General features: G+C 38.6%; 1 protein-coding gene across 1 annotated transcript; it reads right to left on the reverse strand.

The window, feature by feature from the left end:
* Window positions 1-629: 629 nt before the first annotated feature.
* LOC126777551 (serine protease inhibitor-like) lies at window positions 630-1,927 on the reverse strand. Its single transcript, XM_050500609.1, has one exon. The coding sequence runs from the start codon at window positions 1,855-1,857 to the stop codon at window positions 661-663; it is 1,197 nt and encodes a 398-aa protein (XP_050356566.1). The 5' UTR covers window positions 1,858-1,927; the 3' UTR covers window positions 630-660.
* Between the last annotated feature and the right edge of the window lie 14,769 nt (window positions 1,928-16,696).

Raw genomic sequence — 16,696 nt, forward strand, 5'->3', positions numbered from 1 at the left:
TTAAATTGAAAGATATATATGTAAGTTTCAAGAATTTAAAAAGTTGTATGCTAAGCGTAGTTAATTAATAAAAACGCATAATATACAGAAGAACCGGCAAGAAACTCAGAAGTTACTATATTCAGAAAAAAATAATGCATCATCGCCTGTATTATATTAATTATTTTAAAAAACGGTACTATTTTTATTACAAAGGGTATTATTATATTGAATAAAATAAAAATTCTTGTTCTTATTGATAAAACATTGTACATCTTCTCTTGCTTCTATGTTTATATTAAAGTACTAGTCTGGTAATGTCCCACTGCTGAAGCTGAAGCCTCGTCTACTTTTGAGGAGAAAGTTTAGAGTTTATTTCACTACGCTGCTGTAATGCGGGTTGATGAATACACATGTGGCAGATTTTCACCTGACACATGCAGGTTTCCTCACGTTTTTTTTACTTGGCTTTGAATGAGGTGACGTATAAACACAAACTAAGACTCGAATCCGTAGTCTTTGGTTTGATTAACGTATTATAACCACTGAACTATCTTAAAGGCTTTAGTGTTCTTAAATGAAGTGTATTCGATTTAACAATTTTTTTAAAATAATTTAATTTAAAAATATTAAAAAAAAAACAAAACAAATCAGCCAAACTAATTTTATTGATCACATTACTCACACAAGTTGTGGTTCAGCATACACACCAGCTAATATAATCAATCCCGTTTGTCTGTCCGTGATTAAAAATACGAATTCCTTGTTCGCTTCAAAGCGCTGGCCTAAAATTCTATCCTCTAAACCGACAACCGTTGAAGCTGCTGCTACTGTGCCTTCCTCAGTGACATCTATCTCGACATTTTGGACAGTTTTCGACACAAATAATGGACTGTCAGTTATACCTGGTAATTCTGCTTTAACATCGTCAAAAATTCGTTGTATCCCGCTATATTGTAGGGGACGAATCAAATCCGCTCTGGAGGATATCTTGAATCGGGGTATATAACAGTCTATTTCCGGCAGCTTACCATCTCTTTTGAATTCCGCCATCCAGTCTAAATTCTGTGTTGCCAAGTTGTTTAACAGTGTTTTTAACGATATCCCCTCGAATGGTAAGAGAATTAACATGGAAAACTCTTCAGATTGACCGTAAGTCATTTCTAAAATTTGGGCACTAATTAGTTCGGAATCTCCGAAGTTATGTGGCGCCTTGTGGTACATCATGTTTACTGACCCAATTGTTCTACCTTGAGTATCGTAAAACGCATCCGGTCTAGTTTGACTAGGATCAAAGGGATACCTCCAATTCGCTTTGAAATATAAAGCATCAACTAAAATAAGTTTTAAATCTTGAAGAAGTTCTGGTTTCACTGCTTCGCGAATTCTTCCTTCTGTAGCTAAACACACATAATAATTTATATCATTTGCTAGTTTCGTTTTATTAGTCGCATCCACGGAATACACGTCTGTGCTATAGTACTTTGCTGATTCACAGAATTCTTGGTGTATTTTGAAGCTGCGATCCGAGAACATCGCTGATTGGGTATTTAAAGTCACATCGCGGTCTTTTCTCTTCAATAGATTGACAATCGTCGAATGGAGTTGTTGTGTTTGTCTCAAATCATTTGGCAGTCTTAATTCTGTCATTAATTCTGTAAATGTCTCGCCCGCTGATCCTTCAGCTAGCAACGAGAATATATTCCACACTGATAATGGTGATAATGCGACATTCTTGTCGCCGTAACTTTCTTGAAACGCATACACATTATTTAGGAAATTCAATGTGAACTGGTTAATTTGATTAAAGTTTATACCGGCAAGGTCGTCAGTAGGTGCAGATGTAACAATGCCTACAAGTACTAACAATTTCCACATCCTACTCGACTTGATGGCTCGGAGTTTAACGCAACACTGGTGTGGTATAAGGCGATTCTATCAATTTCAATGGGATTTCTCACGTGTACAATGAATATCATTAGGCTTGTTAAGTAACGTTTATAGTTGCGAGTTAACTATGCGTATTTATTAAAAGTATTGGTATTTATGGGATCGTGTTAATGTATTCATTTTGCCATTCGTTCCAAATAGGGAACGTTAAAGTAATCGTTATACTAGGTAGATAAATCTTTGATAAGATTATATAAAATTGATTTGACGCCGTTTATTTTTTTTATATCGATTGCTTGAATGTTTTTTTTTATAAGTACAATATAAGCGGTGATTGGTGTTTATTTATATGATTTATTCATTAATAGACCTATCACGTTTGCATTATAAAGAAGTGCAATAAAAAGTTCAATTCTTTATAATCATCAATTTATTATACAGCGAATAAAGTTCCGTTATAATTTTATTTTATGTTTTTATTATTATATTTTTATTGAATGGACGTAATTGTTTTTATTAAGGATATTGTTTGTCTATCTGTGTGTACGCGGAAGTATTCGAATATATTTATAATAGTAGCTTGCATTTTAGTATTTGTTTGATATTTTTGAATTCAATTTTAATTAAAAACAAGGATAGGATATTTGATATCTTCGTTCTTTTAATATTTAATTTCATTATTTGTAATATTGGAAACTATTGTTTGTTAAGTTTTATTTTATTCCTTTCAATAATACCGTTTATAATAATATTATTGTTTTCCAAAATAAATATTATGAAAAAAGAATCATTTCGCTTTCACTTTCGAGTTCCCGCGATTCGTTCTAAGTCGTCGGTCCACCTTGTAGGGGGCCTGCCCACGCTGCGTCTTCTGGTTCGTGGTCGCCACTCGAGAACCTTTCTGCCCCAGCGGCCGTCGGTTCTGCGAGCAATGTGCCCCGCCCACTGCCACTTCAATTTAACAATTCTTCGGGCTATGTCGCTTACTTTGGTTCGCCTGCGTATTTCATCATTTCTGATTCGATCTCGCAGAGAAACTCCGAGCATAGCCCTCTCCATTGCCCTTTGAGCCTTCTTATGAGGTCCATTGCGAGCGACCACGTCTCTGATCCATAAGTCATCACTGGCAACACACACTGGTCGAAGTTGGACCTATCTAGTTGGATGGTCTGACCTAGGTAGACATAGTTGTCTACAACTTCGAGTGCAGAATTTCCAACCTTGACTTGAGTGGGTGCAACATGGATGTTCGACATGGTTTTCGTCTTGTCCATGTTCATTTTTAGACCCACTTGTTGGGAAACCCTGCTGAGGTCATCGAGCATACTTCCGAGGTCTTCCAAGGTCTCAGCCATAATTACAATGTCATCGGCAAATTGAAGATGAGTGATGTACTCGCCGTTGATATTGATGCCAAGTCCGTTCCAGTCCAGAAGCTTGAAAACATCTTCCAATGCAGCGGTAAACAGTTTCGGAGATATCACGTCTCCCTGTCTTACACCTCTCTGCAGTTGGATAGGTTTTGAGTTCTAATTCTGGAGTCGGATCGACATGGTGGCGTTCTCGTACAAGCAATTTAACACCCTGATATACCGATAATCAATTTGGCACCTTTGAAGAGAATTCAGCACGGCCCAGGTTTCGATCGAATCAAAGGCTTTCTCATAGTCCACAAACGCTAAGCAAAGTGGCTGGTTATACTCCTCAGTCTTCTGTATAACTTACCGCAGCGTATGTATGTGATCTATGGTGCTAAAGCCTTTCCGGAATCCGGCTTGTTCGGGTGGCTGGATGTCGTCAAGCCTTTGCTCGAGACGATTCATAATGACTCTCGAAAACAACTTGTAAACATGGCTCAGCAGTGAGATGGGCCTGTAATTCTTCAGAAGGGTTTTATCACCCTTTTTAAAGAAAAGTACCACCACACTTCTGTGCCATGCCTTTGGCGTTTGACCTTTGGCTATGACGGAGTTAAAAAGCCTCTGAAGAGCCCTGAGGATCGGTGTACCACCCGCCTCAGAAGCTCGGCTGTAATACCATCATCACCATGGTGCCTTGTTGTTATTGAGTTGTTCGAGAGCCATTCTAATCTCGAAAAGACTGACGTCCTGAAAATCTTCAGTGTAGTGTCGGGTTAGTCTTGCTCTGGGATCTGCAGCATGACTACTGACAGGTGATTGAGCTGTCGTGTACAGCTGACCGTAGAACTTCTCAACCTCTTCCAACAGCTCAGATCTTGACGTGACTATTCTGCCATCCTCAGTTTTCAGCCTTGTCAGTTGACTCTGACCAACAGACAGATCTCTGGCGAACACTTTAGAGCCTTTGTTCCGCTCGATGGCCTCTTTAATGCGCGTTGTATTAAATTGGCGAGTGTCGCGAGTTAGAGACTTTGAAATCTGTCTGTTGATCAGCCGATAGCTGGCAGCATGAGCTGGGGACGTCAGAATCATTTTTCGTCTTTCCTCCATAAGCCGTAGGGTAGAGGCAGAGATCTTTTTGGTTCCTTTTGTACGGCTGGTCTTGAAGGTCTTAGACCCAGCCGTACAGACAGTTTCCACAAACCTGTCGTTGTATATGTCCACTTCCTCGCAGTCTGCTAGGCAATCGAATCGGTTTTGGAGTTCGAGCTGAAAGGCTTCGGGATTTCGGATTTGAAGAGGTGATGGTCGGAGCGTAGACTTCATCAGTCGGGACCTCTGGAGTTTAAAATTGATATTTAATGAGCCTCTTACGAGTCTGTGATCGCTCCCAGTTTTGACTGCATTGATCACGGAGACGTCATTAAATATTTGTCTTCTCGTCGACAAGATGAAGTCTATCTCATTCTTGGTTTTCCCATCAGGGCTCACCCAGGTCCATTTACGTTGACTTGGCTTCTTGAAAAAGGAGTTCATCATAAAGAGTCCCTCCTTCTCCATAAAGTCGGCCAACATCTGGCCCCGAGGATTGCGGTCTCTAATTCCATGTGATCCCACCTTTAACTCATCACCGAGTCGTTTGCCCAGCTTCGCGTTAAAGTCCCCCATTACAAAAGTGAAATGAGTCTTATTGGTATGTATGGATTTAGATAAATCCTCATACATGACCTCAACCTCATCGTCGGAGTGTGTCGAAGTCGGCGCGTATACCTGTATGACCTTCAAAGAATACCGCTCGGTGATTCTGTGTATAAGGTACGTCGTCGTACGTATATTTCATAATTCATCTCATAAAAATCGTGGGCTTCATGGAATCTTTTTGAACGTATCCACCAATCCGCATTCGAGCAGCACGGTAGAGTAATCTCTAAACCTTCCTCTCAAAAGGAAAGAAAGCCTTTGCGCAATGGGCCATTTAATAGCTGTTACATTTTGTTTTTATTTAAAGGTTAAAGTAATATCATGACCTTCGTAATATATTGCGTATTCGCATATTTTCGAATCTTCAATGGATATATTCAAATTTTAAAACTCGAATCCTTGATCAAATGTGACACAGTGCAATACTAATAAATGTTTACATAAGAATAATTAATTTACATATTTGTGTAAATATTGCGACATTTATTTGAGTTTGTCATAAAAAAGGAATGTCTAGTATTTAAGTTAAGCTTTCGAATTAATATTTGTACCATATATAATAATAATAATATATTTGCACGCCATTTCGACAAAAGATGATCGGTCACACGATTTGTTATTCTTTTAATTGCCATGAATTGTTACCATGTTTAATGTAAATAAATGAATTATTATTATTATTATTTTATAGAATAGGAAGGCGGACGAGCATATCATTACCTGATGGCTAGTGGTCACCAACGCCCATAGACATTGGCATTGTGAGAAATGTTAACCATCGCTTACATCACCAATGCGCCACCAACCTTAGGAACTAAGATGTTATGTCCCTTGTGCCTGTAATTACACTGGCTCACTCACTCATCAAACCGGAACACAACAATACCAAGTACTGCTGTTTTGCGGTAGAATATCTAATGAGTGGGTGGTACCTACCCAGACGAGCTTGCACAAAGCCCTACTACCAGTAAGTATACTACTATATAGACAGTATTGACACAACACGATACTTTCGACAGTACTATCGATATTCTGAATAGTTTTCGATATCAACTGTCGATAGTTCTGCAACACTGCTTAGGATAATTATTGTTATGAACTCTGCTTTTAAATGTCAATAAATGTCATAATAATAATTATTTATACTAATGATAAACCCAATCATTTATAATAATTATTTATTTTAATTGATCATTTATAAAAAACCCGAGATGGCCCAGTGATAAGAACGCGTGAATCTTAACCGATGATCGTGGATTCAAACCCGGGCAAGCACCACTGAATTTTCAATTGCTTAATTTGTTATTATAATTCATCTCGTGCTTGACGGTAAAAGATAACATAGTGAGAAAACCTGCATGTGTCGAATTTCACTGAAATTCTGCCACAAGTGTATTCCACCAACCAGCATTGGAGCAGCGTGGTGGAATAAGCTCCAAACCTTCTCCTTAAATAGGCAGAGGAGGCCATAGCCCAGCGCATAGATTGGCAACTGTGTACTTATGCTACTGTGTAATGTATATATATACTTTTATTATATAAATAGTAAAATTAATGATCATTTAGTAATAATAATTTATCTCGCTTCGATGTTTAATGTCTTAAACATTTGTCCTGTTTTTGCAAAATTATCCATTAATTATTAGAGTATATTATTATTATAAGTGGAAATTTTAATAATTTAACTATAATTATTTTAATCTCGCCGTTTACATTGACTCCATACCTAGTCCAATCCAGCGTTTTGAAAACGTCTTCCAACGCGTTGGTGAACAGTTTCGGGGATATTACATCCCCCTGTCTCACCCCTCTGCGCAGTTGGATCGCCTTCGTCTTACAGTCCTGGATGTGGACAGTCATTGTAGCGGCGTTGTACAGACATCTCAGTACCTCGATATATCTCCAATCGATATGACATCTCTGCAATGAGTCGAGCACTGCCCAGGTTTCGATGGAGTCGAAGGCTTTCTCGTAGTCCACAAATGCCATACACAGCGGCTGATTGTACTCTTCGGTCTTCTGCACAATCTGCCGAACAGTATGGATGTGGTCCACGGTGCTGTAGCCTGATCGAAAGCCGGCTTGCTCTGGGGGCTGGAACTCGTCAAGTCGTCTGGCGAGACGGTTCGTGACGACTCTTGAGAACAGCTTATACACGTGACTCAGGAGGGAGATTGGTCTGTAGTTTTTCAAGAGGGTTTTATCACCTTTCTTGAAAAACAGTACCACCTCACTCCCGCTCCACGTTTCCGGGGTCTTGCCATGTTGGATGACGGAATTAAAGAGGCTTGCTAGCTCTTTCAGGACCGGAGTCCCGCCTGCCTTAAGCAACTCTGTTGTGATTCCGTCATCTCCCGGAGCTTTGTTGTTTTTAAGCTGTTCTAGAGCCGCCCTAATCTCTCCTTGGTCAACGACCGGGAGCTCCTCGGAGTAATGGCGCATAAGAGGGGCGCGCTGGTCATCAATACTGATTCCCACGGGTTTATCCGATCTTGAAGAGAACAACTGCCCATAAAACCTCTCTACTTCTCCGATAATCTCAGGCCTAGAGGTAACGACCCCACCATTTTCAGTTTTAAGTTTTGTCAGACGCGGCCTCCCAAACTTGCGAGCGAACACTTTCGATCCCCGATTTTGCTCAATCGCAGCCTTGATGGCACGGGTATTGGAGCGTCGGAGATCGCGTCGCGTCAGCGTTTTTATTGTTCGGTTTAAGGCCTTATCTGACAAAAACGATGGTAGTTCTCGTCGTTTTCTCATGAGCTCGAGTGTCTCAGCAGAGAGTTTTGGTGCGTTGTCTCTTCTCTGTGGCGGAAAACACTTGCGGGATGTGTTTTGCAGTATTTTGACCAGCGTGTCGGTTCTCTCATCAATGCTGCTTATGGTTTCCAACGCGGTGAATTGATTTTGAAGTTCCATTTGGAACTTTTCGGAGCCTTGAGCAGCTTGGAGCATGGTAGGTCGGAGAGTAGACCTCATCATTCTCGATCTTTCGGCTTTTAAGTTGATATTTAGAGTGCCTCGAACCAAGCGGTGATCACTTCCGGTATTAAACCTGTTGATCACTGAAACATCTCTAAATATGTGCCTTTTATTCGAAATGATAAAGTCTATCTCGTTCCTTGTCACGTTATCGGGGCTTCGCCAGGTCCACCTCCTCTGAGGCTTCTTTTGAAAGAAAGAATTCATCAAAAAAAGCCCCTGCGCTTCGAGAAAGTTTACCAGCATTTGCCCCCTGTGATTTCTGCAGCCCAAGCCGTAAGGTCCGACTTTCGATTCACCGCTATCTTGTACTCCCACTTTAGCATTAAAGTCTCCCATAACAACATTGTAGTGGGCCCTCGAGGTGTCGTTGAGGGCCTTTGCGATGTCCTCGTACATCGCTTCGACCACATCATCAGAGTATGTCGAAGTTGGCGCATATACCTGTACGACCTTCAGGGAGTACCTGTCGGAAAGTTTTAGGACAAGGTACGCTACCCGGTTCGACACACTACTGATTTCCACAATGCTGCTAATGAGATCCTTTTTGACTAGAAAACCGACACCACCCTGGGAGAGGTTATCACCTCCGCGGAAGTAGAGTAAGTTACCGGACTCTAGAGTTATCGTGTCCTCCCCCTGTCTTCGGACTTCAGATAACCCCAGTATATGCCAGTTTATATGACTTAACTCTACTTCTAATTCGGCGAGGTGATGGTCCAGCCTCATCGAGCGTCCATTATACGTTGCCATTTTCAGTCGTTTTATACGGTAGCCTGCCGTGAACCGGTGATTCTTAGCACCCCCTGCCCTGCCGATACCGCGACCGCTACCTTGGTCGGGCCTAGCGGGCTTGCCGGTAACTGGGGGCCTTTTTTTTGGGCGCATCTGCCATTAATGGAGGGGTTTGCCCATACTCGCCGCGCTGGGCAGGCGTGTTGGCGAGCGCAGTAGGGGGGGTAAGATGTTTATGGGAGGGACGCTGCTGCCCATCCCCCCTTTTCCCCGTCCCTCAGTCGCCTCTTACGACACCCACGGGATGAGATTGGGGGAGTACTATTCTAAGCCGGTACTCCACGGGATACATACATCTCACACCTTCGATTTGCCGACGATATCGTCATCATAGCAGAGTCGCTGGAACAACTCACCGAAATGCTGCGTAGCCTAGGCGAGTCTTCCCGGCGTGTCGGTCTCGGTATGAACTTGGACAAGACCAAGGTCATGTTCAATAGGCATGTCGTGCCGGGACCGATATACGTCGAGGGGAAACCTCTCGAAGTTGTTAGTGAATATACCTACCTAGGACAGGTAATACAAGTCGGTAGGAACAACTTCGAGAAGGAAGCCGATCGAAGAATTCGCTTGGGATGGGCAGCATTTGGCAACCTTCGTCAAGTCCTCAAGTCGTCTATACCGCAATGTTTGAAGACGAAAGTCTTCAACCAATGCGTCTTACCTGCCATGACATACGGTGCCGAAACGTGGACACTAACTGCGGGACTAGTCCACAAATTCAAAGTCGCTCAGCGTGCTATGGAGCGAGCTATGCTCGGAGTATCTTTGAAGGATAAGATCAGAAATGAGATTATCCGGAAAAGAACCGGAGTCACCGACATAGCTTGCAAAATTAGCAGGCTGAAGTGGCAGTGGGCTGGTCACGTATGTCGTAGGACCGATGGCCGTTGGAGCAGACGAGTCCTAGAGTGGAGACCGCGAATCGGCAAGCGCAGCGTAGGGCGCCCTCCAGCCAGGTGGACCGACGACCTTAAGAAGGTGGCGGGCACCAACTGGATGCGGAAGGCGGAGGACAGGGAGCTTTGGCGCACCTTGGGAGAGGCCTATGTTCAGCAGTGGACAACGATTGGCTGTTGATTGAATTATTTTAATCATGCATGTTTGCTTATTAAGTTATATTAATACTAAACAGGGAAGAGTTTTTTTTTATTTTTTTAAACAAGTGTGTTAGGGTCACCGGGTGATAAGAAAAATCGCGGTCCACGGACATTAGCAATGCCAGAAATTATAAATTAGTTCCTTTAGAAATTGAAGAAGAGAAAAGGCCATCGAGGAATTGTAGAGTGCTTCGATTGTCCCGGTAAACCTTACAAGTGCGTCACACTTAAATGTGAAATGTGTGTGACAAAAATTTCTTACAGCGCCATTGTCTATGGATGATGGTGACCACTTAACATCAGGTAGGTTATTTGCTAGTCTACCACTGATTTTATAAAAAAGGAAGTTTTTATTTGTAAAAACGTTTTACTTTTACGTTTAACGTTTTATTCGTAAATGTAAACTTTTTTGTAATATTATTGATTAATGCGTTTCTTACATAATCAACCAACATTTTTTTTTTAAATAATATTCAAAATGTCTTCAAAAAAGTCTTCAGTGAATTCTAACCGATTTATTTTCGAACGCAACTATATATTGCTACGACAGTTTAAATTCATTGTATGTGCATTTTAATACAATTTCGTAATGTTTTGGTCCAGCACTATTGTCTCAAGACGAGGTCGTCCTAACAATCTGCTTTTCCGTTCTTTGAACATTTTGTATGTCCGGAAACTTCGATGACCTCTTTCAAAAGACTAACTAGGCCGACATATGTATCGGTATACTATAAAAGCCGTCTACGTCCTTAATATAAATATGACGAGCCGGTTGGCGTGGTTGGTAGATACTTGCCTTTCGCGCCGAAGATTGTGGGTTCGATTCTCACCCAGGACAGATATTTTGTGTGCATGAACATGTGTGTTTGTCTTGAGTCTGATTATCTATATAAGTATGTATTGGCAAAAGAAAAGTAGTATATGTAGTATGTCAGTTGTCTGGTTTCCATAGTACAAGCTCTGTACAAGCTTAATTTGGGATCAGACGGCCGTGTGTGAATAATGTCCCAGGATATTATTATTATTATTATTGTCTTAATTAATCAACTGATCATCATGACTTTTGCATACAACGAATGCCAGTGGTATGTCTTTTACATATGATACCTATGACGGCCCTAGTTTTTTTATATATATGCCATTTTCCATTGTGATAAGAATAATATTATATGTAATGATATTTTTCTATATAATATGATATACATTATAATTTACCATTTACAGAAGCGAAAACTAAAAAAAATAATGAAAAATTGCAAGGGCACGAAGGTCTTTTAAATTTGAAGATACAATTAGAATAAAAGAATGCCTATTTATTAGGTAATTACTTATATTTACCCCTACAATTCGATTGGGATCGAGATTGAAAATACGGATTTTATATCGCTAGGCATAAACCTAATAAAGAGTCGAGATGGCCTAGTGGTTAGAACGCGTGAATCTTAACCGATAATCGTGGGTTCAAACCCGGGCAAGCACCACTGAATTTTCATGGGCTTAATTTGTGTTTATAATTCATCTCGTGCTTGACGGTGAAGGAAAACATAGTGAGGAAACCTGCATGTGTCGAATTTCATTGAAATTCTGCCACATGTGTATTCTACCAATCCGCAATGGAGCAGCGTGGTGGAATAAACTCCAAACCTTCTCCTCAAAAGGGAGTGGAGGCCTTAGCCCAGCAGTGGGATATTAACAGGCTGTTACTGTACTGTTACTGTAGGCATAAACCTATTGACGCTTAGCGATGCTAATAAATAAAAAAAATATATATGGCGAACTGTTAAACGATATGGAAGTCTATTCATCAGAAACAGATACAAAAACATCAATTTTCAAATATATATTGGTGAAACTTTCCATTGTTTGTTATTTATCAATATCAATTATTCCTAACTGAAGTATGTAGAAATATATTTTCATACATTTGCATGAAAGATTTATGGGTATGCGGGCTTTAGAATAATCAAGCTACCATATAACATTACAATTACAGTTGCTAAGTGACTTTACATAGTTCAATAGCCTCTGGTAAAGGTTAAAATTAATAATACCATCCTAATCAGCAACCGTATTGGAACAAATTAAACGCTGTCTATTCGTACTAGGCTATAATGCGACCATGGAATGTAGACGTGACGAGAAGCAAAATTTCGTCGTCGAAATGTAAAAAAATAGGGTTAATTCATTGCTAGAATTGTGATACTTTAGTAGAATATATCCACTGCCATTATCATTTATGCGTTTATTAACTGGGATTATCGAATTATTTTGAAAATATTCACTTTTGATATACTTTCTCTCTGAAATTACGCTAATAGCGCGTTATCACTCCCTAAATCCAACGCGATATTGTATAAATTTTCAATTTCAAACACAATAATCCTTTTCTATTTTCAAGCCCGGGCTTAGAGGTCTTAGGTTTCTTTAGGTACTTTTGAGACCCTATTTAAGTAAAATTAAATGATTATTGAATGGGTTCCCTAGGCCAGTTCCTGGTAAGCCTACTAATAAAACTGGGGCTGTCTATTATAGAAATGTTCTTGAAATGTTATAATAATTATGGTCAATGTCGCATATCACTGTCATTTCACGACTGTTTCGAATTTGTTCTCACAGTATAGCAGTTATTTGCGAAATATAGCTAAATATATATTATATATTTTTATTTTATTAGATATAGGTAGACTGGCAAATGTTACCTGATGTAAGTGGTCATCGTGACCCAAGAAATATTAACAATCCTTTATATACATCGCCATTGTTTCACCAACCTTGGGACTAAGATGTCTCTTGTGCTTGTGTTTAAACTGGCTGTCACATCCATATCCATGATAATATAACATAAAGTAAAGTGAAATTGTTATTTCAGACTATGAATATCCCACTGCTGGGCTAAGGCCTCTTCTCCTTTTTTTAAAGAAGGTTTGGAGCTTCAACCACGCTGTTCCAATGCGGTTCGTGGAATACACATGCGGCAGAATTTCAGTGAAATTAGACACATGCAGGTTTACTCACGATGTTTTCTTTCATCGTCGAGTACGAGATGAATTATAAACACAAATTAAATACATGAAAATTCAGTGGTGCTTGCCCGGGTTTGAACCCACGATCATCGGTTAAGATTCACGCGTTATAACCACTAGGCCATTTTGGCATTACATAACAATACTAAATATTGTTGTTTCGCGGTCGAATTTATGGCGAATGTATGGTACGTGTATACCTACTCAGATGGGCTTGCACAAACTCTTACCGTCATCATATAGGTATGTTCACTCGTAAACGTTAGCTTTGTAATGCGTAAAAAAAATTGTTACATTCTATGGAACTTAGTTATGAGATCGAATGCATTCTACTGGTGGTAGAGCTTTGTGCAAGCTCGTCTGGGTAGGTACCACCCACTCATCAGATATTCTACCGCAAAACAGCAGTACTTGTTATTGTTGTGTTCCGGTTTGAAGGGTGAGTGAGCCAGTGTAATTACAGGCACAAGGGACATAAAATCTTAGTTCCCAAGGTTGGTGGCGCATTGGCTATGTAAGCGATGGTTGACACTTCTTACAATGCCAATGTCTAAGGGCGTTTAGTGACCACTTACCATCAGGTGGCCCATATGCTCGCATAAAAAAGCATAAACGTTTCTCTTTACAGTGGTTGTCTATGAGAGATCACTGCAAGCGATAAGGTCGCCTTTGCATACTATATGTACTACTTGTTATTATATGTTTGTAAATTGTGTGCAATAAAGGGTTAATAAATAAAATAAAATAAATCGAATAAAAATAAATCTAACTTCTTAAGCGCGTAAGCACTAGGCCTATTAAGATTGCTGCCATTTGAGTTGTTTTTTGCAAGGTGATTTGGACGCATTTGAGTTTCAAATGTTGACGTGTGGGTCCACAGAGGGTTACTAAAAGAAAATTATGTCGCCATGGGTTCGGGACTACTCGGGCTATATATAATTCGTCCCTAACTAGAGCGTGTTAGAATAAACTTTAGACCTCCTTAACAGGAGAAAATAGCACTTACGTATTTTAATTTAGTATTTTTTTATTTATTTATTTATTTATTTATTTTAAGGACCACTAGTAGCTACTACATGTTTTAATGACAAATGTAAAACAATTTAGTGAAAATAGCTAACATGTGAAGCTTTTTAAAGTAGCCACAACAATTACAATATTTGTTTTAAAAATACATTAACACATAATTATAGCAACATGAGTAGAAAGATTAAAAAAAAAAAAAAGTAAAAATTGGTACAAATTAAAGATCATAAAAAAATAAACATGCACTTAATAAAATTAAAATTAATAACACAAATAGTTTGAAATTGATATAGGTACAAATTAAAATTAAATAATTCATTAAATTCATGCAAAGTTTACGTTACAAAAAAATTACTAAAAATATCCTAATTAATACAAAATAAATAGTATTAAATCAATTTGTATATTTATTTAATGAAGGTATTTCTAACCTTATTTCTTTTTATATTAACAATGCCATCTATCGGACGGGTTCGGTACTGATACAATTGCTTCGGTATTATTGAGGTTCATACATAACGTGGTTCGTTCTCTATCTATTTTGGTAAACGATTGCAAGATGTCGCGTTACGCCTAAAAATTTAAAACCAGGAACTTTAGTTAGTGCTATTTTATGAAGCAATAGGTTTTTTACTTTTTAAAGAAATATACTAGATAACAATTTTCTATCTTTACAGGGCGTACAAGACACGTATTCAGAATCATATTATCTGTCACATCTGCGTTAGCAATTTGTATGCAGTTATAATAATATCTGTAAAAACTTTTTTATAGTATAAGTAGGTGGACGCATATGGGCCACCTGATGGTAAGTGGTCACTAACGCCCATAGACATTGGCATTGTAAGAAGTTAACCATCGCTTACTTCGCCAATGCGCCACCAGCCTTGGGAAATAAGATGTTAGGTCTCTTGTGCCTGTAATTATTTGAACCTACAAAAGAAGAGGTTTTCTATCTTTTTTAGAAAAACTCTAACTGATTAAATAATAAACAAATTATCATAATAGGTTACAGTATATAACTGAATTCTATTTTGTAAGCTCGTATTTAACTTGTGAGCCCACAGACCCAACTGTCATTTAAGAACGAGTTAAGTGTTTTATTCCACCACGCAGCTCCAATATATATAATTGATACAAATTTGGCAGATTTTCATTCTGGACACATGCAGGTTTCATTAGTATGTTTCTTTCTATATAGTAACAGCCTGTTAATGTCCCACTGCTGGGCTAAGGCCTCCTCTCCCTTTTTGAGGAGAAGGTTTTGGAGCTTATTCCATCACCCTGCTCCAATGCGAGTTGGTAGAATACACATGTGGCAGAATTTCAATGAAATCAGACACATGCAGGTTTCCTCACGATGTTTTCCTTTACCGTCAAGCACGTGATGAATTATAAACACAAATTAAGCACATGAAAATTCAGTGATGCTTGCCCGGGTTTGAACCCAGGATCATCGGTTAAGATTCATGCGTTCTAACCACTAGGCCACCTCGGCTTTTCTTTCCATTGCAAAGCTCTATATAAATTTAAAATACAAATTAAGTAATTGAATTATAAATTTTGTTTTAAGCTCGTAAACAGGCATATTAACGTAAACAAGACGCAGTTTTTTTAATGTTGTTGTTATATGTATTTTTATAATTGGCGACGAATATCTCACATTACAAGCGTATTACAATTTTGAGATAAAAAATTCCTATGGGATGGTCAAAAAGCTGTAAATCTTTCATATAACGAAGTCGACATCTCTTTGTATTATATAACGGTTATCAGCACAGCGTGTAGCCATTTTGTGGTTAATTAACCGCCAGCAGCCGTGTTATGACATAATTATTTGCCATCGGAAATACACGGGATGGAAATTCAACGATCATGGTTATATTATATGCATTTGTTATTGTTTAAATATAACATGATGAATGTAATTATCTATATAAGTATATATTTACAAAAGAAAAGTATATGTATTATATAAGTTGTTTATTTGGGATCAGATGGCCGTGTGTGAATAAATTCCCAGGATATTATTATTATGTATGTGTAAATACGTGTTACGCAACGCTGGTACCAAGACCTTACATATAAGTAGAGTAATGTTTAACGCGAGTGAAGCTAGTATGATTAGCTGACGCAGCTAATCATACTAATGTTTATAAACACATGTTGGTTTATTCCCGACTATTACCCATTTTTATGTGACGCAGACGAAGGAGTTCATCATTGGATAGCTCATAAAACAGAAAGAATACCAATTCGAACCAATATAAAGTTATTGCGTTTTTCTTATAAGAAATTATCATTGGTAGCCCGGAGCCTGCCTATTGTCCTAAAATACGCGTGTACTTCCTACGGTGAACATTCCTCAGTCGTGTTATGAATTCTAAATGAAGGTGCACCTGTGTTTGCATTTAAATTTATGCAATTAATATCTCGTACGTAGAATTGCTAGACTCCATTCAGAATAGCCACCAACAGAATCGGTCATGTGGATCAGGTAGTCTTCACCCATCCATGCCTACAGCTAGCCTCCCACAGGATTTCTAAAAGCTGGTGTAAAGTCGGAGTCTCTATTATAAGTTCGCAGTTTAAGTATTTATTTATTTATTATCATATCACCAACAAGAAGTACACTGATAAACACAATTGAGTCTTTAAACATAAGGTTATATAAATAAAATGTCTTCAAATTATAAGTGTTGCAAAATATATCAACATTTTGAGTTAACAAAAATAATAATTTTAAAAATTAAAATATTTATAACAAATGGAGAAGATATTAAGAATTAAATTATTATAAAATTATCTCATAATTGGGATAATATGAATAAAATATAAA

Source organism: Nymphalis io, chromosome 23, assembly GCF_905147045.1.
Source record: "Nymphalis io chromosome 23, ilAglIoxx1.1, whole genome shotgun sequence".
Taxonomy (NCBI): domain Eukaryota; kingdom Metazoa; phylum Arthropoda; class Insecta; order Lepidoptera; family Nymphalidae; genus Nymphalis; species Nymphalis io.